General features: G+C 34.6%; 1 protein-coding gene across 2 annotated transcripts in view; it reads left to right on the top strand.

Annotated features, from left to right (window-relative positions):
- Nucleotides 1-5,135: 5,135 nt before the first annotated feature.
- The window catches only part of LOC115213527 (SWI/SNF complex subunit SMARCC1), a 40,550-nt gene continuing 21,258 nt past the window's right edge, over nt 5,136-24,427 (top strand). The window contains exons 1-3 of one of the 2 annotated variants that reach the window (XM_029782548.2): nt 5,136-6,490; nt 19,866-19,985; nt 22,229-22,314. In XM_029782548.2, coding sequence (XP_029638408.1) covers nt 6,296-6,490; nt 19,866-19,985; nt 22,229-22,314 — 401 coding nt within the window. In that variant the 5' untranslated portion in view covers nt 5,136-6,295. The remainder of the gene's footprint in view (nt 6,491-19,865; nt 19,986-22,228; nt 22,315-24,427) is intronic. The other variant, XM_029782547.2, reaches the window with a different exon arrangement.

The following is a 24,427-nucleotide window of genomic DNA, read 5'->3' as shown; positions in this document are numbered from 1 at the left end:
TGTGAGAGTATTCAGTAAAGATATTGAAATGTAGTTTGGGGTAAATTAGTGTACAGTACTAATTATGAAGAGAGGCTGGAATGTAAACTCTGATGGCATAAAATTACCACAAAACAGCAACATTAGACCACTGTAGTATAATGAGGGGTACAAATATTTTGGATTTTAGTAATGGTATAATTTTTTATTATGTCTTGTTCCAGTTATTTTTTACCAACACTGAGCCAACAAGGGTCTATATATACCTCCAGCACAAAAGAGTCTATGCACTTTCAACTACAATGTTTGAAGAGTTTTCTATATTAAGTGCAGTAGTTGGAGCAAAACTGATCATAACATTTTGAGCAATTATATGGCTTAACCAGTAATATACCACTTGACAATATAAAACTGTGTACACACACACACTTTGGAGATATTACACTCTCTCTACTGTCTAGTCTATTTCTGGTGATGGTCACATCACTGGCCAGTAAATGACAGCTGCTATTCTTCTTCACTTATTGTTGGTGGTGTACATCCCAGTTCAGTGTTTAGGACCTATGAGGTTATTGATGTAGATATTTCTATTTCTGTGTGTTTGCATCTTTTATGCATGTCTGGAATGAGTGCAAGAGTACTTTTAGGATGTTGTTTTCAGGTCTTCTATACATATATGTCTAGGTTTTGGGAAGTGGTTTTTCATGTATTTGCAGGAACTATGAGAGCTGAAGTTTGCTCTGGTAGTAGACTGTGCAACATATATGTCTAGATGGCCTTTTGTTTACCCCAAACTGCATGCCAGTATCCTAGCTAAATATTCTTACTGCTTGTATCAGAGAATCTAGGTCATTTTTTCATTTACGATGTATAGTTTGAGGGTATCCATTTATAACAGGGGATTTATTTTCACCCTAATTTCAGCAAGCTCATACAAAGGCTTGTATTTCCTTAGTATGCTTATCTGAGGGATTAATGTAACAATATTTTCTACTATAGGTACAAGGCTTGAAATTTTGGGGAACAGAGATAGTCGATTATATTGATCCCAGTGTTCAACTGGTACTTATTTTGTCGACCCTAAAAAGATGAAAGGCAAAGTAGACCTTGGTGGAATTTGAACTCAGAACGTAAAGTTGGATGGAATGCTGCTAAGCATTTTGCCTGGCATGCTAATGATTCTGCCAGCTCACTGTCTTATTGAAATAATGAAAAGTAATGGAGAGAGTGGGTCTGTCTGAAATATTCCCATGTGTATTTTCACATTTTCTAATGATTCACTTCATTTATTATTAAGGTGGCAAGCTGACAAAATTGTTAGTCTGCTGGAGATGAAAAACTTAATGGCATTTCTTCCAGTTCTTTATAGGATCAATAAAATAATTACCAGTTGAGCACTTGGATTGCAGTAATTGACTTACTCCTTCACCAAAATTGCTGACCTTGTGTCAAAATTTGTAAGCATTATTATTATTACTATGATTTTCTCCTGTTTTGATGTTTTTCAAGATTTTCTAAACCATGTTCCAGCTCCTTCCCACAGCTTACATTCACATTTTCCTCAACATGTGGTTCCAATTATGACCACCAGCTGCCTATTTCCAAAGATACCTGGTATTAGACACAATATTGAGGCTCTATAAATACACTCTTGATACCTTTCAGCTTTCACATCCTCTATCTTCACAATGTTATGATCAGCAGGTACTGTTACATCAATTAAAATCCATTCTTTCATCACTTTCCACAGGAGAGTGATATGTGATCAATAATGTAACTTTTCTCTGTGTGTGTTGTCATTCCATGAAAAATTCATTTGATTAGTCTCTGTGACTGGCATTCATACCACTTGTCAGTACACTTAAGCCTGCACCTATTACTCATCTCCCAGTGTACTCACTGTGCAATTTTCTCTACTTTATCATGTCAGTTTTTAATATACACTAACTACATACCTTGCTGCTTTTATGTATGTTTGCACACCATCTACAGAGGGGTGTTTCTATGTCTTATCAATGCTGTACTCAACTGCATTAGTTTACAAAGATTGCTCTTGAGTAAGAAGGATCAAACCTTCTGTATCCATTAAAATTATCACTATTATCAAGGCAACAAGCTAGCAGAATCATTAGCATGATGGACAAAATGCTAAGAGGCATTTCTTTCAGCTCTTTACATTATGAGATTAAATCCTGTTGAGGTTGACTGTGCCTTTTATCCATTTTAGAGTCAATGAAGTATCAGGTGAGCACTTGAGTTGATGTAACTGACCTATCCTTTCTCTCAAAATTACTGGCCTTGTGCCATAATTAGAAAAAAAATTCTGTTAACCCATATATACTCCTGGTTGCGTTTTCACAATGCAAACCTGCTCCTACTTTGTTTGGACATGAACTTGTTGGGAAGCATCTGACTGAGCAGATGAAATGTTCAGTAGATAGTTGACACTCGTAGCTAACAGTTGCATACTGCCCTTCTCTTCCAGATTGTGAAAGCTTACCATAACGTTTAATCTAAATACAGTGAAATTTTAAGACTTCATTTTTTTTATGGGCATATATGGGTTGATTCTAAAGTATTTTTTGTGTTTTCTTTATACCTGTTGGAAGGTATGTAAGGGCCATGTCATTTAGCATGTCAGTTATTTTAGAGGGTCCTCGTAATTAGCCAGTCTGATATGAGTAATTAATAAGAGTATAATTTTTCAGAGTAATTAAATTCCATCTAGAGATGAATCATTTGAAATATTTAATAATGAATGTCCTATTTCCAAAGTTGATGATAATGGACCGAAACACGATAAGCTTATTTTTATTGCTCAACGGAAAGCTCTTGAACAGATTCCCATACATTAAATGTTTTTATTCAAGCTTGGACTTGAACTTCTGAACTGGATACCTTTTGGTATTGACCAATAACCATTTCATTATTAACAATGTTTAAGGTAATGAGCTGACAGAATAATGTGTCAGTAGTTACATTATCCAATGTCTTTCCTTTTTAAGGCAGCAGGGTGTGGTTGAAAGCAGATTTAGCTGTTATTTCCAGCAGATTGAAGAGCCACATAAGTAGTTTATTTTTGAAAGATTATAGGGCCTAGCAGGACTAGCTTCATTCATGTTAGCTCTAAAAATATTGTCTGTTATTTCTTTCTGGTTAGACAAATAAATACATGTAAGCACTCTATGTATGTTTGTGCCCTATTTTCCTGTCATTGTTATATCTTCTATATGTTCAGTGAATATTGTGAGTGTGTTATATGCAGCTCCTAGTATTTTTGTTGCATTTGTGTGGAAGTTTGCATTTATCTGATTGTAAATTTGGTAGACTCTTCCAGGTCGTCCTTGAAAGGTAGCCTAGTTGTGTTTAGGGGAGTCATTAGGATATCCATACAGGCTCATCAAATGATGATGTAGTGAGTCAGCTCTACACTCATTACATTTCTGTATGGTTGTTCAAAGGTTTGAAAAGAAAACCATTGCTTGGTATCTTTGTCACCAATTCTATTGTCACTGAGAACCCTGTGGTACTGTGACTAGCCTGTGGGTAGACCTGAGCTGGACCAGCTGTTTCCTTACCTTATACTAAGTCATAAAAATGAGCAACACACTGTCATATACCTTGACCTTGACATCAACTTGGATGTCTCGAAACTTTCCCTTCGAAGATAGGTTGCTTTCCTCCTTGATTTTTCTTTGATATACTCATTGAGCAAGGAGGCACTACCTTTGTGCTACACCCTGTCCACTGTCTTTTTTGTTTTTGAGCAAGTTCAAATCAAGTTGCTTTCTTTTCTCTACAATGCTAGCAAATATTTTCTCATTTAAATAAATTTTTTTTATTGTTGCTTCATGTGTGTATATGCATATATAAGCATCTAACTTTTCAGTGACTTTGATTGATAGTTTAAGGACATAGTTGTGTACATTAGTCACTTTTAAGGCAGCTGTCTTGCAATGTAAAGCATATTGTTTAAATAGTTTTAAAATGCACAGGAAAAAACTCCACTTTTTTTCATATATGTTACCTTTAGAAGAAAATGTTATTTTCCATGGCAAAGAACAACAATAATGATGTCTCTGGCTGCCCAATCTCAGCCAAGAAAGACTACATATTGAAGTATGACAGTATTAAAAGCCATACCAGCTTTAATAGAAATGAGATAGTATAAATATACACCAGGAAAAGTCTCAGAGAATGAAAAAAAGTAACTAGACTCTGGGATAAGATAAATGATACAGACATGGAGATGAAGGTAATGAAGCAGATACTGTTATCGAGGAAAGGATGAAGAATCGATACTACAAAGAAATGGAGAAATTAGGCAAATATAAAGATCTGGATGTGGAGATAACCATAATGTAAAAATTGAAAACAGAAACAATCTTTATAATAATAGGTGCTTTGGGAAGAATACTCCACCTAACCAAAACTCCAGCACTTACAAATATGTACAACTGAAAACATTTGCTAGGAACAGCACACAGTCAATATAAAATATATAAACAAAACAAAATACTGCACATATCCAAAGCACACAGATCTGCACATAGTGGTGCAGTACAGAAGACAATAAAAATAATAATTGTTTTTGAATTTAGGTATAAGGTCAGCAATTTTAAGGGAGGGTTAGTCGAGTACAACACCACCAGTACTATATATGTGCTTATTTTATCGATACCGAAGGGACAATAGGCAAAGTGGACCTTGGAATTTTGAATTCTGAATGTAAAGAATCAAAAACTAATAATAAAAGGCATTATTGTCTAATACTTAAACAATTCTTCCAATCCACAACTCTTAATGTAATAACGATGTTTCTCACAGACTCGAAAACAGAAATTTAGGGAGAGGAGATTGGTTCAATCGACTCAATACAAGACTAGCATCGAATAGCAATAATAAAAATAAATAGGTGATCTAATAATAAAAATAAATAAATAAAAACAGAGAATAAAAATAAATAATAAAAATAATAACAATAAAAAATAATAATAATATTTTATAATAATTTTGTTTATTAGCTGTCGGGATAACTGATGAAGGAATATTATAAGGGCTAACAACAACAGTGGAGGGTTACGTTCATGTAAAAAAAAGGCATGGAAAACAAAGCATATAAAGAGAAGTGTGAAGCCCCATAACCAGCTAGGGCTTTTAAAGGAACTCTGTAGGTCCATAACTGCTCTCACTACCAAAGTTGTGTTATCTACTATTCAGGCGAATACTGGTATTCATCCCATTCACCAGGGTCGTTCTCGCCGCTCTCACCCATCTTTCGGTAAATTTACTGGAAGCCAGCACCTCCCTCTCCACCTTCCTCTCCCACTGGAACTTGAAGAAGTTGATGAGGGATTGGCCGAAGAGGAAAACAGCATGTCATGTTAACCTAAGACAACGCTATAGAACACAGTCGTCACACCATTTGTTACATCAGAAAGGCAGCGGTAGAAATGTGGGCGCTAGTTCACATGTCGCGCAGTCGATTTTGCCTTTAACCCTCCAGCGTTGATAGAACAAACACGAATTATATATTGGGGTTTATTCGATCGACCATACTTATACGTTTGTGGTCTTATGGCATAGAAAGAAGTAATCAATATCATTAACAGTAGCACCGAAAAGTAAGAGGTAAGTTTCGATTCCCCGATGAAACCGATTTTATTTTATTTACACTGCTAATACCTTTTGAAGAAAGCGCGAACATCACAACAACCCACCGTCCTTTCCCCCCACAATATAGAGCATTGTGTCGAGTGGAAAAACCAACAATATATATATATTTATATATATATATACATACACCATTCTTGTGAAATCCGTGAAAAAGACTAATTTAAATGATTCAGCCGATTGTACTTAACAAAATTGTGCTTCAACCTATTCAGATGAATTTAATAAACTAACTCCTTTTGTCCATACCAGACTGTGGGGTGGTGGATAGAAGTGTGGAAATCCAAGACAAAGACATTTTTTTCACCTACGATTGAACTCAACATTTTGATGTATATATGAAGAAATATGGTTCGTGAAAACGATCGGATAATATAGCAATGGAAATATCGAGTATACAGAAAGATTCATAAATAATATGAATGATTATTAGTGTAATTAATACTATAATTATAATTACACAGACTTAGACATTGATAACAGGAAGAATATATACGTATACTGCCGAGTGAACGACTAGGAATTGTACTGTTTTATACACCAGTGGATAGTAGCAGAAAAATGAAGAAATTCTATATGCTAAAGAAAATGATTTAGTTGTTGTGTTGGTCTAACAGCAACTAATATACAAGTGACAGCAGAAATGAGTCATATGTATGTAGATACGTATGGGCGGCTGGAAAAACTAGTGCCATCTTCAACAGTCCGCTGTAGAGAAGAGAAGATGGCGCTCCAGCGGAAGAAAGACGGTGGGCCTAATGTGAAGTTTTTTGAGTCTGTTGAAACTATTGCTATGTTTGATTCTGTTCGAACATGGTTACACAAGAACTGTAAGAAGGTAAGCATTTCATTTCACCTCTGGACTGTGATCCTTTGATGTATTTAAATGATGTTTCTATTTGCCTTTCCGCTACCCGGCGTGACGTCGTTTTCTCCCTCTCTTTGTTTGATAACATATTTTCCCATTTAATTACATTGCTGTTTACTTTTAGATATTATGTACATTATTTCATTATTGTCGTCAGTAATCACATAAAACATACAGATTGAAATGGAGAAATGTTCCTACATCAAAATGTAAATGAAAGTTGACAATCATAGTTGCATATTTTAAAATCGATTTTCGATTTATTGAATATATGTATAACATTTACTGTTATTGCTTGTTTTTAAAATTTAAAATAATGATATATTAATCAGTGTTAGTGTGTATATTTATATATATCCTCAATTTCCTAATAAAAACAGATTAAGATGTTTTAAAGTTTGATTGTCAAATATTTCTGTTGTAATGTGCATATTGAAACTTCGTTCTAATGTGTGCATTACGATTTATTGGCCACTAACATACTGCACAGATAATGGCGATGAAACTGTTGATTTTATAATTCAGTTTTATTAACATATTCGCTTTTGATCTATGATTGTGTATAAAAGTTGATGAGTGAAGAGCTAAGACGAAATTGAAGTTACGACTGAAATGTTGGCAAGAAAGTGAAATGTGAGAAGTTGCAACTGATTTGCATTTAGAAGCAGAGCCAGCACAGATAACCTCACTTTAGTATCTGTAGGCTAGCGACACTCCTCCTCCTCCCCCCTTTCTTTTCTCTCATCATCGTGACACATACTTTATTTTTAACGTTATTATTATTATTATTTTTACATAATTACAATTACTCTGTTTAATAAGTTACCACGTACTAGCATTGATCTAATTTGCTGGTTAAATACCGGAAAATCGGGTAAAATTAATCAGAACCTGTCCCCTTGCTTCAGACGATGTGGATCTTCTTGTCGCGCTTTTGTCAAGTTAACTCCCAGAAATATATTTCTTTTCAGTCATAGTTCTTTTAGTAATATATTATTATGCAGTTAAGAAATTTGGTTGGCATTCATTTACCTATAGCTTTGTAAGTCTTATATCTTGAATGAAACAAAAAACGGAAAAAAAAACCCCTCTCCCTTCCTCCCTTAATAGAGCAAATTGAAGCTGATAAAAACTGTTCATTATGTATATATACTCATCTTTGTTCCCCTATTTACTGTAGCCACATACTCTATCTCTGCTCTCCCTATATATTTCATTATTTCCCTATATTAGTTAATTTCGTTACCGTTAAATATAGTTATCCTGCGGAGCAGCAGCTACCGTGAACCAACGACAAAGCTTCACTTCCGCCGATCGACTTGGCAGACATGTTTCCCGCATACACCAACTTTTTCTCATGTGTACCTTTAATATTACTGCTGTCGCATCGCTGAATACTTGCTCTTAGGATTTGCTTTGCTCAATTGCGGGCAATAATTTGTTAATTCGTGTAGAAATTGATAGTATAAAACTATTTTTATAATTTTAAGCGGAATAAAAAAAAAAAAAAAGACCTTGCGAGTGAGAGGTGTGAATCATCATCGCAAAGCGCTGTACAGCTAGAATAAGGGCTACAAATTCACTTGTTTTCATTAAATTTTTCCATTATTTATCTTCCATCCCTATCATCACTATCATATATCCGTGTGACCTATTTTGCGGTATACTCTTTCCATTAGATACATTTCCTCAAATGCTTTCTGTTGAAATTTCAAATTGCGTGTATTCACGTTTCAATTCATGCGCTATTCTCCACCCCGTAGAAGCATAAATGTGTGTGTGTGTGTGTGTATATATATATATATATATATATATATATATATATATATTAATTAGAGAGAGTTATGGTAAATTTACTATAAATTTGTATAAAATTAATTGTTGATTTATACAAATGTATAATATCGGCATTGTTTTTAAAATACCTTGACAATCAGTTAATGTTGGCAATAAAATTTTAAAATCTTTTCAAAATATAATAATAATAATAAAAACTTTTAAGGGCTTTACGAATACGTAGTTTGTATATTACTCGTCACGTTATTGAACAGTGGATCTTTGGTGTCCTTGGAATTGCCTCTCTGATTTCCTTTAATTGGCGTTAGGTTTTGGGTAGCAAAATCTAAAATGATTAATTTTTGACAATACGGAAAGGCTAAGGAAAGTGGTATGTGTCGGCCAGATGGAGTTCGTGAGTTTAGATGAATTGGTATGTGTAGGAAGAAGAGGAATGTGTTTTTTTTCGGTGAGAGAGAAAATAAAATTGAAATTAGATTCTAATATCTATATAAAAAAAATTAAAAACATTGGTTGATAACGGGCGGGGGAAGCAGTTAAGATCTGAATTTGTGTGGTGTTGTTTAGCACCCGTTAAACCCTAATTGGGCTAACAAATTAAAGCGTTCCTACAATTACCATCATATCATTTTCAGACAATGTATCAGGACTTATGATCTTTGTTGATTGTTAATTGTTTCTCATATAGGCACCTGATTATTTTAGAAGCGGGAATATTGGATGTTGTGAAGTATCATCGAGATATGTAATAATTAGGATTTCAAATTACATTTATAATAATTGCACAAAATCCCTACATATTTGTTAGGGCAGTGGCATTAGGAATTGAAATTGGTTGCAGACTTGCAGCACTATATAATCTTTAAATTAAGATATAAAATAATTTGTTCTTATCTCCCATCTGTGTTTATTTGATGAGTATTAAAGATGTTTTTTTTAACTCTAACTCAGCCCTGAGTCAACAGATCTCAGGTCTTTTATTCAAACATTGTAGTATGTCTAAGATTATATAATGTTATCCCCCCCTTTTTTTTTGGGAGGAAGGACGTAATTTGGCAGCTATTTCTAGCATGTCAACAAACTGCATACAAGCTCAGATCATATGGACATACTTTATTTTAAACTGAGTAATTTTTAGTGTGACCAACTAATGTATGAACCACAATCATGGTTTCTCTTATTTTAAAATTTTGTATGGTTTCTTATTGCACAGGTTTTTATTTAAACAGTAATTGTGTGATATTTTATATGGTTAAAAACAAAAGTACATATATATAAAAATTTGTCTAATTGTTAATGCATCTTCTTAACTATCTGTTTTTGTTGACGATGGTCCTCTCAATGTTGTCATTTGGGAATGAGTTTATATGTATGTATGCAAACCAATTTAGGATCCTTATGCTGTTGTACAAGTGGGGACAAGAACATGGTCTTGATAGCTTTTGGCTGTGATGACCAGTTTTGTTTCTGTTGCTGTGTTTATATAGTTTTGCACCTTTGGCTAAAGTAGAGCATCTGTCAATGTGGTCATGTGTCAGTTCTCATGGGGTCTGAAGGAGGTATCTTGCATTGTTTCAGTATATGCCTTAACTGACTTCTATTATGTTTTTTGACCTCCCTGTTATTGGGCTTCTGCTTGCAACTCAATGAAAGACTTCTCAGAGAGTTAGGTGTTGGGTATGTGTTCAGTGTCCCACCTATCTCATATGTATTTTGGTTGCCATGTATGCACTCTTAGCACTCTTTAAATGCAGGAGGGGCCTGTTTGTTGTTCAATCTGTCCTGTCACTAGCTCCTTAATATGTGCTTCAGTCTTTAATGGTGAAAAAGTTGAAGTTGTGTTTTGTGTCTACTGAATAGAATCCAGGTTTTATAGCAATGCATGAGAGCAGACATCACCACTCTTTTGTATATGTCCAATTTGTTGTTGATAAAGAGATCTTTATTGTTAAAGATGTGCTTTCATCGCAAACTGTAAGTTTGAATTGGTTATTTGCAATTCATTCTTTATTTGTATATTGAGATGTAACTTCCTTAGTATTGGTAATGTTCAGTGGATTTTAGCTGATATCCCTAACAATAATGGTTGGTGTGGTAACAGGCTAGTAAGAGATGTTCCATAAACTTGTATCTTATTGGTGTTAATTGAAAGGCTACAGCTGATTGTCACTCTGTTAAATTCATTAGCAAGTACACCTCAGCTTGTGACTGAGTTCCATTCCAGCTGACTGGTCATATGTTGGATGTATATTTTTCAACACTATTTTCATTCAGATGGGTTATAAAAATATAAAACACAAAAGTTTAATCCATAATTATTGTACATAGTGTGAAAAATACATAATATGTAATCTATTTTTTGTGGTCGTTGGTTGAGAAGAAGGTGTACCTGTTGTTCTTTGACGAATGACAATGTCAGGGTACAGTAATTTGTGCACTCTGGTCATTTTTGTTTTTAGTTTCCTGTTATTTGATATTAAATAACTTACTGTTCTTGTGGCATATAAAAGTGTTGTCTTCTTGGTTGTGCTTAAAAGCTTCAAGTATAGTATGAAAAAGTGGGTGCTTTGACGATTCCTTGCATCACTCCATTGTTTAGAAATGACAGATGCTCTTCTTATACTGTAGGTTGGAACTCATGTACCATTGTGTAATAGTGCATTTTGCCTAACTAGCCTTTGCAAATGCACTCATCTTCGGCGTAACAGCCCACATAGTGCTGAATGTGTTTTTTTCAGATTGATGAAAATAGCTTAGATGTTGGCATGACACTTTTATATCAATGTTATTACTACCATACCCCCCCCCTCCCCAGTACATGAAAGATTGATGACTTCAGTGTCAAAATAGCTCAAACTCAGGCACATGACCCAAAATTATTCACAGAAATGATCTGTAAAATGGCAGCAATAAGGAGTTGCTACTGTTGTGACTATACATCAAACGTCAACTCACTATCACAGATAGTGTCATCAGACAGCTTGATTTATGGTTGGTTACCTGGTGGAAACCTGTGGTCAAATCGATTTTGTCACCTGTCAAGAAGACACCAAAAATGTTGTTGTCTTGTACTGTGATGGGGAAGGGCCGAACGTCACAGATCACATCATGATTTGTACAAAGACAAGACAGGTCACTGATAGCAACAAGAAAGCTTTTGACATGTGAAATATGTGGTAACACACATTTCAACAACTTGTGACTGACTGAATCAAGTATGCCATTTCCAATGAAATGGGATATAAATCCAAAATCGAGATTTGTTTGATTAAAACAACAAAGTGATTTGCCTGTTCTTCTCTCAAAACAATGCAGTATTTAATTTCTGGATCAATACTTGAGAATTACTCCTTTATCTAAGGACTAAATACCTACAATGAAAATCTTAAGTTTGAAGGCTAGCATGAAAATGGAGAAAGCCAGAACCAAATCCAATGTGTTGCAAATGTTACTGATAAGTATGGCCACTTAAACTCTTATATAGTTGTTGCAAAATGTATACAGTCTAAGGTCAAATGTAAACAACTCCTGTCAAGGATAAGAATTGGCAATTGAATTTAGAGCACCACAGAGATAGAGAAATGATGGACAGAATATTTCTGAAAATTTCTTGCAAAAAGACCTATGCTAACAACAATCATTGACCAGATAGAACAGGAACCTATTTATAAAAATGTGGCAATTAAAGTCATTAGTATCTATCACCTATTCAGAAACAACCATGCAGTAAGTGAAGACAACTTCTTAACCAAACTGATCAAAAGTAGTAATCTTGAATTCACTAAAGCTTTAACATCTCTAATTAATATATTATAAATAGAAGAAACTGAACCTAAGAATTTCAAGAATATCCATATCACTGTACTTCTCCAAAAGGGAGACAAATCTAATTATGGAAATATGAAATAGCACTCCTATCTGCAGCTGGTAAGACACTCAGTGGCATCATACTCTCTATCTTGGTATTCACTGATGATAGCAATTACGGCATCTATCCTTTGATATGGAAGAGGTACCAATGATATGGGCTTCACTTGGAAACAGTTACAAGAGAAATATCGTAATCATCATCATTGTTTAACGTCCGTTTTCCATGCTAGCATGGGTTCGTAATATATCAATGATTTAAATAATAGCATAGTCTTTAGATCAGTGGTTCTTAACTGGGGTCCATATAAGATTTACTTGTTAAAAATTATGTGCAATAAATCAGTTATACTTCTACAATATACAAAATATTAAAATTTTTTTAAAAAATACAGTTCCTAATAATATTTAATTATAAAAATATAACAGGATTTTTTAAAACTTTGAATAGCTATGAAGGTCCAGTAGAGTAAAATAGGAATGAAAGGGGTCCACAAGTAAAAGATGGTTGAAAACCACTGCTTTGGATGAACTGTCTGTAATTATGTCTAAGTTTGGGCTGTTTAATCCATACTTTTTAACTCTGAAGGTGTGACATTGTTTAAAAATATCACTTTCAATCATTTTCATGTATTTTTATTTTTAAAGATTTGTTTTATTTAGTTTACTAAATGTGTTGAGTGGAAATACAGATATTAGATTTGTTTCCTCTATTATGTAAAGAGAAATATATGGACACTAGTTAGAAACAAGTAATTAAACATTCAAGTTAGTTGATTAATGATTTCAAGTTTACTTTAGTTAAACCTTTCGAATCGAATCTACCAGTGGACACTTGAGATTCTTTGTTACACGACCTCCTGTTTAAATAAGCCTTCCATTATAATCTTATATCAGAACCTTTTGTTGAATCGTTTTTATTAAATCCCTCCACATAATTCATCATCATCATCGTTTAACATCTGCTTTCCATGCTAGCATGGGTTGGACGGTTCAACTGGGGTCTGGCAAGCCCGAAGGCTGCACCAGGCCAGTCAGATCTGGCAGCGTTTCTAATTGTTGTTTTAAAATTTAATCAAAGCATCTAGGTTTTGTACAGTGTAATTTGTCACTCTTTATTCCATCTAAAATAGTTATGCTGCAATAAAAGCAACTTGTGTCACCAAACTTGTTGACATACACTGAAACACTGACACCAATCTTACATTTTAAAAATTTAAGATACAACTAATAGCAATATACAAATTCCTAAATTCATTTCCACCTGCTTTGGACAAATGCTGAACCACATACCAAAATAGGAGCAGTATTGACCCTGCATGTTTTTGTACTGAGTTGTTAACCACCTCTGGTGAACCTCAAGGAAATGAGATTATTATGCACTAGTTAACCCTTTCATTACTGTATTTATTTTGAGATGCTCTGTATTTCTTTCAATTACTTTCAATATAACAAAGAATTTAGTAAAATAACTTAGTTATCATTCAGCTAGTGTTAGGAACATAAACCTGTTCTGGTTTTAACATATCCTTTTGTCTATCTTGGGTAATTTCCACCCTTATCTCATAGTTCCCAAAATGTATAGAATAGTTATGAACAAAAATTTTCCAAATAAAAGTTAATTTTTGATAAAGATGTTTATACGGCTCTACTGTCTGTTAAATATAGCTTGACAACCACAAACAAATACTTTTGATAAAGAGAGTTTGAAGCATGTTCTTTGAACTGCCTGGCTTCATGAGGTCGTTTCATACTGAAATGATTGATATAACATCAATTATCTTGGGTATTCAGCAAGATATGTTAGAGTAAAATTAATAATATTGTGGAGAACCAAGCAGCTCTTACTCAGGAGGAAATAATAGATATATTCTTTGAGCTTTTTGTTATTCATTAATATTCAAATTAGTGTTTTTATCTTGTTTGTCGTCATATCATTTCAGCCATTGTACCTTCTGGCACTCGAGTGCCTATTGTATTCAGTAATGTTCTTGGAATTTGGAACTGAATTCTTTATGAAGTCTATGATAGATTGTTTATTAGTTATTCTGCTTCTTGTAATACTTCTAGTTTGTTACAATTCAACAAGTGTGTGTGGGAGTATACACAAACACACATATGTATATGTATGAATAAGTAACCCAGGGATTGAACTTGCACCTAAACTATTACATTATTAAAGTCCAGTGTATGTATTGATTCATTCAGTTATTTTACCAGTGATATGCCTGATTTATTATCTTGACTTTATTACACAAAGGTTAGTCATTTTCCTTTGCTCTCCTCAAATAATTTAGTTATTCCTGGTTTTTCTGACTCCTCTTGGAATATGGCTTTATAATGCTCCTCTTGACTTATTTTTATGGTATGGTCAGCCTTGCTTTTATATGTACTGCCACAAATCATACACTCAATTGTTGGTCATAATTTCTTCTGAAGTAGGCTTTATTCAGGAAAGATATCTTTAAAGAGTAGACTGGCTTTTGAATAGTGTCTTGAAGTTGTATGGGCCACAAATCTGAATTTTTTTTCTATTTCTAATGTAAGGTAGACAAATCATGGCAGTTTTGTTGACTAGCTTTCTTAAACTTTTATCTCTGCTCTTGGAGGTTGCTGCTCTGCTAGTAGGATAGTTGTTACTCTAATCTGGATCATCTCTTGTCGTTATATGCCTGGATTATTACTTATGAATTTTACTTGTTGTAGGCCATGGATGATCCCTTTTGTCATGCTGTATGTCTTAAATTCTGAGAATACAACTTAATACAAGCACCCTAAATAGGCTGGAATATAACAACCAAGATTAGGATACTTGTCTGAATATATTGTTTAATAATAATAATTTCTCACCTCACAAATCGTACAAGATTAATTCTGTTATCATTAGCATTTCCTATCTATTTCTATATTCCTCATCCCCTTTTCTCATGTTTTCCAGTCATGGGCTATCAACCCATCTTATCACCTTTCCACTCTATCCTTACCTTTCTCAATAATCTTTGACATTAATCCCTTCCCTTACCCCTGTTCCCTGATATATTCTCTCTCTCATTAGTGTCTACTTTGTTTCTCTCTCCCCTACCATTCTCTCATTTCTATTAATCTGTTACTTCTCATCTTTTCTCTCCCTCATCTCTCTGTCTAGAATCATCACACACTCTCTCTTTGATTCTCCCTCAGTTACAGGGGTCACCTTAGGCCTTTTAGACTTGCAAGTTGCAAAATGATTTTACTAGTGCTAGTACAGTGAAAAGCTCTCAGTACATATAACGGTGTTAGGAAGGGTATCCAACTGTAGAAACCATGCCAAAGCAGTTATTGGAGCACAATGCAGTCCTTTAACTCCTCAAATACTGTCGAACCATCCAACTCATGCCACTATCAAAGATAGACATTGATGATGATTGTGATGAATGTTCCCAGCCTCAGTCCAGGATTTATACAATCTACTTGGGTATTTGATGTGAAGGATATCATTAGGCTTGACTGTCACGAAGTAAGAAACTAGTAGATGTGGGCTGTGGAGATTTAATGGCTAAAACTATGACTTTCTCTGATCAGTATTGTCAAACAAATGAGTGTAGAAACTTGGCATTAGGAAGGATATTCAGCTGTAGAAATCTTCCAAATTGGAATATATGAGTTGTCTTGACAGTGTAACAGCCATCTATAAAATTCTGTAAAAGCTTGGAGATGTTGACTTTTTTTTTTTTTAAAGTATAAATAGAATAATTTATACAATGATTGTGTATTTGATAGCTTTAGTTTTAGATTGAGTTTTTCCGTTTTGAGTTCAATTTTTAAGCAAGAAAGATTATCTTAAATTTTTCAGTTTGTTATGTATTCAAATAAATTGATATAATTTTTGAAAGAATTGGCTATTTTACCTACCTAGCATTCAGTATTTCTAGATTCAACCATGAAGTAACTTTTTACATAAATATTGTTCTGTAGATTATTTTTAAATGAGTTGATGATATAAATGAAAATGTGTTCCTTTCTTGTTCCATTTCTGTATAAATTTCCTTCTTTTTGTGTTAATGTGTTTGTGTACATCAAATTAAATATTGGCACTGAAGTTTACCTGTATTATTTCAAAATTAATAAGTTCATCTGAATTAATGTCTAGAAATCATAGCATTCATTTTGCAACATAGAATTTTTCATAGAAGCTTTTGTTCCACTTCCTGCCAGTTTGTTGTAGCTACATTGTTTAAGCCATGTGTTTTATTAAGTATCTAGCCAGATGACTGATAAACTGAAATCCATAGACTCTAACTCCACATTTGACATTCATGAAGCTAAAACATTGTTTGACAATTTAATAGAAGTGTTGCAAGCTGACACTGCTTGTTTTAGTGAATAACTACTTAAATATAGTAAAAGAAAATTTAATCTGTTATTTGAACAACTTCAAGAAAATTTAACTCAATGTTAATTATGTATTCAGAAAATATATTCAAGATGGGATTTATAGCAAATTCTATTCAAAGTCATTCTCTTGCAGTGATTTAAAACTTCGTTATTTTATCCATTAGAATGACTTCAACATAAAATGGAGCAAGGAATGCTCAAAAACATCTGAAAATATGCTAAAACTGTATTTGAAGCATTTTAAAAACTTTTTTTTCCCATGTCATGAGATTAGTAACATTTGAATATGTTTATTTAAGGATTAGTCTCTCAAATTGATTATTCAATGATGTTAGTAAATTTTAAAAATAAGAGTATGACCTGTGCAATGTCCTCCATACTCGCACAATGCGTGGAACAGATTGCTGGATGGACCACAACCTTATCTGCTCCAAGCTTAGAATCAACATTCAACCCCCTAGTCGAAAGTTGACAGCATCAAAACAACTGAACGCCACAAAATTGTATAATCCTGAGAATCGTGGCCTCTTTCAAGATTGGATTGCCATCAAATTGAATACTCTCCCACTATCCAATCCTACCTTGGTAAACCAAGAGGAGCTAGATGATATATGAGACAAACATATCTCCCTGATCTCCTTGGTCGCAACCGAACAACTAGGACACACTAGATGTTGCAATTCTTGCTGGTTTGATGAAACTGCTAATGAGATCCTCCCTCTTCTCAGAAGTAAAAAACAGGCTCATGATGCCTACCTCTTGAGTAGGTCCAACGCACACCTCCAGAATTGGAAAGGTCTTCGCTTGGAATGCCAGAGCAGACTTAGACAGATTCAGAACACTTGGTGGAAGAACAAAGCTGCAGAAATTCAACGTTTTGCGGATGAAAATAAGATCCACAAGTTCTACATTGCAACCAAATCCATGTATGGTCCGCCCTCCAATCATATCAATCAAATACGATCTTCAGACAGCAATGCTCTCTACAAAGAAAAACCCCAGATCCATGACAGATGGTCTGAATACTTAAGCTCCTTGTTGAACAAGATAAATCCTACAGACACCACACTGATTGATGAGCTCCCTCATTTCCCTCCTCTCCCTGAGCTGGATACGGAACCCTCCCTCATGGAACTCCATACAACTCTCTCCTACTTAAACAGGAAATCACCTGGATCAGTTGGTGTGTCGGGGGAGATCTATAAATATGGTGGTCCTGCTCTTGTCCAGCGTCTTCATCAGATTATCCTCTACTGTTAGAAAAGTGTCTCGATCCCTTAACACTGGAAACATGCAGACATAATCACCATCTTCAAGAAGAAGGGAGATCGATCAGACTGCAACAACAGCAGAGGTATTTCACTCCTGAATGTTGCAGAAAAGGTCTTGGTACGCATCCTGCTCTCTCGACTTCTCAATCTGGTTTTAGAGCTAACCGTAGCACTGTTGACATGATCTTCGTCTCCCGCCTCCTGTTAAAGTGCTGAGAACAACAGCGTGATGCCTTGTTTGCCTTTATTGACCTAACTAAGGCTTTTGATACTATTAGCTGCCCGCTACTATGGAATGTCCTGCAGAGGTATTGATGCCCTCCTAAGCTTCTTGCCATGCTACGCCAGTTCCATGACGGCAAGCAAGTACGTGTGACATTGGGTGGTGATCAGTCTGACTACTTCAGTGTTCAAGTCGGTGTTAAACAAGGCTGTCTCCTGGCCCCTGTCCTCTTCAATGTGTTCCTTGTGGCTGTGACCTTAATATCTTGCTACAACCTCAACTCTGAAGATGGCATCCCAATTTGATATCACCACAATGGCAGTCTCTTTCAACTTGAGGAGACTAAAATCAATTACAAAGACTCAGTCCACCACTCTCTTTGAATTACAGTATGCCAATGACTGTGAAGCTCCCGCCCACGAACCAGCCACCCTTCAGCAGAATCTAGACGTTGTGTGTAACGCCTATCGTTGGGCTGGACTCCAGGTCAACACCAAGAATACAGAGATCCTTCAACGCTCCAAAAATTGTTCACCCTCTGTGACTTTTTTGATCCAAGACCAGCTAAATAACACCGAGAAATTCACCTATTTGGGTAGCATCATCTCAAGCAATGGGGGTCATTGACCATGAAATTCAGAATCACATCCACCTTGCCTCCTCCACTTTTGGACGTCTTCCTTAATTGTGATCTGAATCTTTCCATGAAAATCAAGGTTTATCGTGCTGTTGTGGTTTCCATGCTTCTGTATACCTCAGAAACTCGGACACTTTATCATTATCATGTCAAATTCCTCGAATCCTTTCATATCCTCTGTCTCCATTGCATTCTTCATCTGTCCTGAGATGAGTGAATTTGATCAGCATTGAATGCATGATCCTCGAATGTCAACAGCACTGGGTGGGGCATGCTATCAGGATGTTGGAAAACTGTATACCCAAGATTGTCCTTTTTGGAGAGTTAGCAGAGGGTAACCGACCACATGGAGGTCCAAAGAAGCGATATAAAGATCATCTGAAGAAATCCCTGATGCTCTGCAACATCCCCCTGGTGAATTTGAAACACTGGCCACAGACCGTACTACCTGGAGGGGTATGGTCAAAACTGGCAAGCAGCATTTTGAGTATGAGTGAATTAGACTTCGCAAGGAAAAGCGGAGACAGCTCAAGGAGCGTCAGCAAAATCCTAGATGAGCTCATCTTCGTCGGAGCCCTCTTTGCTGCTCTCGGTATAATCGGACATGTGCCTCCAGAGTCGGCCTTTTCAGCTATGAGAGGGCCTGCCAACGCCATCAAGACAACCCCTAAGGATCAAAGATGATGTCATCTGTCAAAATGGACTGCCTTAAGCAAGTAAAGTAACAGTGATTCATTATGCCAATGTTTCTGCTTTGTCTGTTATAAATTCTATTTAATTTGCTAAGTTGAATCACTATTTTTACAGAAGGAAGTTTAGATCAAAATGTCTAATTTCTGTGTATAGTACTTTTTATCATCTTCATTGTTTAACGTCCGTTTTCCATGCTGGCATGCATTGGGTGGTTTGACTGGGGACTGGCAAGCCAGGAGGCTGCATCAAACTCCATCAAACAAAATGCCTTGTAGTATTTACTTAATATTATGTTTTGACTTGAAATCCCACTATAGTCAAGTTTACCTTTCTATTTTTCCAAAAAAATAGAGTATGAAACTTTGTTTGATTTAATTGACTCTACCACTCCAGAAAACACAGTCTGGTGCTAATGCTAGGAATTATATTATAGTCTTTTTTTTTTTTTATCCACATGATTGATGAAATTTTTTTTTATTTCAGTCTATTCAAGCAGATCCTCCAACAAATAAGAATCTCTCCAATTTGGTCATACAGCTGCTGCAGTTCCAAGAAGATGCATTTGGTAAACAAGAAGTTAATCCAGCTCTCACTAAACTTCCTGTAAATATTTTTTACTTATTTATTCTAATTATTAAGCAAGAGAAGTTCTTTTTGAAATAGAAAAAGTCTTAGTGTTGTTGACTTAGTGTATTTTTACTTTTGTATTTCTATAAGATTTGATCTTGGAAATGTTATGTGAAGCATATATATTGGCCTATAATAGTCAGCACGACGCATTATCTGATATACATAAAAGTCGATGGTTTGTACTCTCATCTTGTATTCCAATAGTTTTGGGTTAAGACTTCTTCATAAAAATAATCTCACAACATCAAATCTCCAAAGATTTCCTGAAGAAAGGTTCCTACGCCTGAAATATTGAAAGACAAGATTAAGAGTACAAACTATCAATTTGTATTATTTCTTACCACTTCTATTTTTTGGCTTTTTAAAAACATTAAAAAAGATTTATAATATCAACAAAAGAACTCTCTGTAAAACTTTAAATATAACATCTGTACTTTTGAGATTATATTTGCTGGTTGCAGCAATGTTATTAGGAAATTGTTAATGGATTAAATTGAATTACCTGAACACAGGGAGTAAATATTATTACTCTCTACTTAACAGTACTGGGTATTTCTTTCACTTAATTCATTCATGTCAGTGTGAAGCCATCACTCTCTTCCAACTCTGTCTGTCTGTCTGCCTATCTGTGTGTGTGTGTGAGTATTGTGACCTCTATTAATTTTACCTTTAGGTTCCAATTGCTAATAAGCCACCCTTTTTAATTTATATATATATATATATATATATATATATATATATACACCTTGTGAGTGAGTTTTGATGATGGAAACTGTTTAGAAGTCTGTTTATATATATATATATATATATATATATATATGCATGCACACACACATATACAAGTGCAAAAGATGGAGAAAATAGTACTTCAATGCCAAAGGTAGAGTAAAAAAACTATTTTATTGTTGCTGAAAAACTTCACAAACTCAGAGTTTTACATTACTGTTCAACAAACAGTTGCAATAATTCAGATTAATACAATAATTTATAATTGTGACTATTTATAGGTATTCTCAGTTACCAATTCATTGAATAAACATTTGAAACAGATTAGACATTTTTCAAAATAACTGTATGCAGTTGAATAAAAGGGCAATTGACTGTAATCGAAAAATAATAGGTGAATGGAAAAAATTAAAATTAAAAATATTTTGTTGGGGCAGGTATTAAGATATACAGAATAAGATTGACTGAAATAAATTTTTATTAAACCTAAAATTAAAATTATAAATGAAATCCAAATAAGAGTGAATGGGTACTACTGAATAAATAAATATGTACAAATAATAAAGGAAGAAAAAAGAAGAAAAATAAAACTTATGTGAGAGAATGAAAGAAAGAAGACAGAAAAGGAATGTAATATTAAAGTGATAAATTTGAAGAAAGATGGGGAAGGGGAGGAGGAACAAAGTGTAAGTGTCGTTACCTGACTTTAAACATTGCATCATATATGATTTGTTGCAAAAGTGTTGGGGAGGGGACGGTTGCTGGATGCACTTCTTAATGACAACGTACAGAGTGTACGGTGTGCATTGTGACTCTAGAACTAGATAGGTTGTCATGTCCTTGAAAAGATTCAAAAGACCTGGACATTATGTTGTCTCTGTACAATTGCCAACCACCACTTTACAGAATGTACCAAGTACTGTAGACTACAGCACATATGATAGTGTGTGACTGACCAATCCCTTCACTAGGCTTGCCTATTTAACTCAACCTATTTTGTTCCTGTTCCTTCTCCTTCATGCTAACCTATGAGATTAGTTTCCCCCCTTCCCCTCTTGTACCACTTTACACTCTTCTTTCTTTTATTCTCTCTGTATCCATTCTTTTTACAATAAATCTGTTCCTTTCATCACAGAGTACTCTCTTGCTTTGCAAAGCATAAGTGTTGGTGCTGCAAGAAGCATCCAGAACTCTTTAAGTGATTGTTAATTCAATCATAGAAAGACAGCACAGGAATTGAGAGGGCTTTTTAGTCTTTCTGATAGCAAGGCAACCTCTGTAGTGCTGGTGCCATGAAAAAATCACCCAGTATACTCTGTAAAATGGTTGGTATTTGGAAGGGTTTCCAGCCATAGAAATCCATTAAATCTATTCCAGTGTAGAAGGCAGGCATAAAATGATGATGATGGTGATATATATATATGTGTGAGCGTGTGTGTCTGTGTGTATATATATATATATATATATTTTTTTTTTTTCTTTTTTTCCAGATGAAATGTTTCCTTGACTTTAAACCAGGTGGGTCTCTGTGTCATATCTTTGCTGCTGTTTACAAATATAAAAGTGACCAAGGATGGTAAATATCATATTTCTACTTTTTGCATTTTTTCACTATCTTAGCATTTATGCTGTGTGTGTGTGTTCTGTAAGGTGAAATGTTAATAGATTTTTGTTGTGTAAAATATCACACAGTGGCAAGGAGATGGTAAAAGTATGTGTGTGTAATAGAAAGCAAGAGAGATTCAAATGAATGCTACTAGCTTGTGCACACACACTCACATATGACTATTAGCTGTGTGTGGTGAGCATGTGTATATGTGCGCACACTATTAGCATTTATACATAAGTGTGTATGTATCAGTGTTTGTTTGACTTTCTCTCGCTCTTGCTTTTTACCTAATGATGTAATGCCTGTCTTAGAGCAAGTCATTGTTGTGAAGATTAAACATCTATCTATTCATTTATCTAGATAGTAATGACTGTGTGTTTTACTTACTTCATAAAATGTGTGTAATGTATGTTCTGGATATTTCCAACTATCTGTGTACTAATAATTGTGTTCCTGATTTTCTTCGTAAAAGATGTTTAGCAGTATATTCTGGATGTGAGTGTTACCAACCACACAATATCCAGTGCTTCTTAAATTTTTTTTATTACTGAAACAGAATTTTTTGTGTTACAGTGGACAATGGTCATTGAGCATGACAATGAGAATTGAATTGAGAGAGGCAGAGAAGATGCAGGGAAAGATTTGGGAAAAGGCAAAGAGAAGAAATAAGAATTAGGAATAAAAAGAAGAGAACTAGGAATATGGAAAGGAATGAAATTAATGCAAGATATGGTGTTAGGTGCCATGATGACTGACAATGCTGAAGCTAGTAGGGAAAGAGTAAGAATTGTTAATCAAGAAAGAAGGCAAAATATGAACAATGTTAAGTATATTTTGCAGAAGCCAGAATGAGAAAACTCATCTGAAGAGAATTGACCAGATATCCTAGAAATTAATCAAAGAATTAAAATGGAGATGACAGGATATTATTACGGAGTGGGGAGATGTTTATGACTGATACTGTGTCACAAAATGGTTTGTGAAATTCCACAGGTGCCAGTAGTAGTAGTAATAACAATAATGATAATGATTTCAAATTTTAGTACTGGGCCAGCAGTTTTTGAGGAGGAGCAGGAGTCATTTCATCAACCCAGTACTTGACTGGTACTTGTTTTTTTGACCTCCTCAAAAGGATGAAAGGCAAAGCTGACCTTGGCGGAATATGAGCTCAGAGCATGAGGATTGATGGAATGTTGCTAAGTATTTTGTCCATCATGCCAATGCTTCTGCTACTTCACTGCCTTAATAAAATAATTAACAATAATAATAATAATGACTAGCAGTGTAGGAAGCTATCAAATAGCGAATAGATAATGAATGAGTGACAGTTGGAGAAGTAAAATGAAATTGAGTTGAAATATGAGGTGTTTATTACAGTTAAGACTGGCAAACAGAAAGAGTAATTGAGAGTGAGAGAATTAAAATGAGAGTGGGAAGGAGTAAAAGACTTTATGTTAATTTATATAGGACAACAAGAAAGAAAAGTCTTGAAATACTGTTATATAATAATAGAAAACGAGGACATCTTTATAATGCTCTCAGTTTTACTTATAATATTGTGTTAATAACATTTCTGGAATAATAATAATATTTATTATACTAAATTTCAAAGTTGGTTCCTAGATTTTAATGAAAACAGTACATTGTGTTTTTAAAATGCTCTAAGTTATGTAGTTTTAGACACAGGCCTTTTTACTTAAAGTAATTTCCAGTATGTTTATGGGCCTCAGAACCTTCAAAACAGGAGAATTTTGTTCCTTATTATATCAGTATGAAAGAGAAGTGTGTGTGTGCAAGAGGAGCAGATACATATACAGTTAAAAACACACACTTTTAATAGTGAATGTGCAAGCACAGATTTAGTTTATAATATTCTGTGAATGAAAATTTCAGTGTGATTGAAATAATAAAAAAAATAAGTTGCATACAGTGGATAGATAAATCCACACTACCCAGCTTATCGAGATCTCTATCAGTTAATGTTTTCAAAAAATACAATACAAGATATCTTATGACTGGTTTGGGATTGACTGTCAAGGAGCAGTTTTCTTGGGATAGGCTGCCAAGGAGTAGTTGTTTT

This window comes from Octopus sinensis, linkage group LG6 (genome assembly GCF_006345805.1).
Source record: "Octopus sinensis linkage group LG6, ASM634580v1, whole genome shotgun sequence".
Classification (NCBI taxonomy): Eukaryota; Metazoa; Mollusca; class Cephalopoda; order Octopoda; family Octopodidae; genus Octopus; species Octopus sinensis.
The sequence above is the reverse complement of the archived record's forward strand: the minus strand, read 5'-3'. Positions and strand labels throughout refer to the sequence as shown.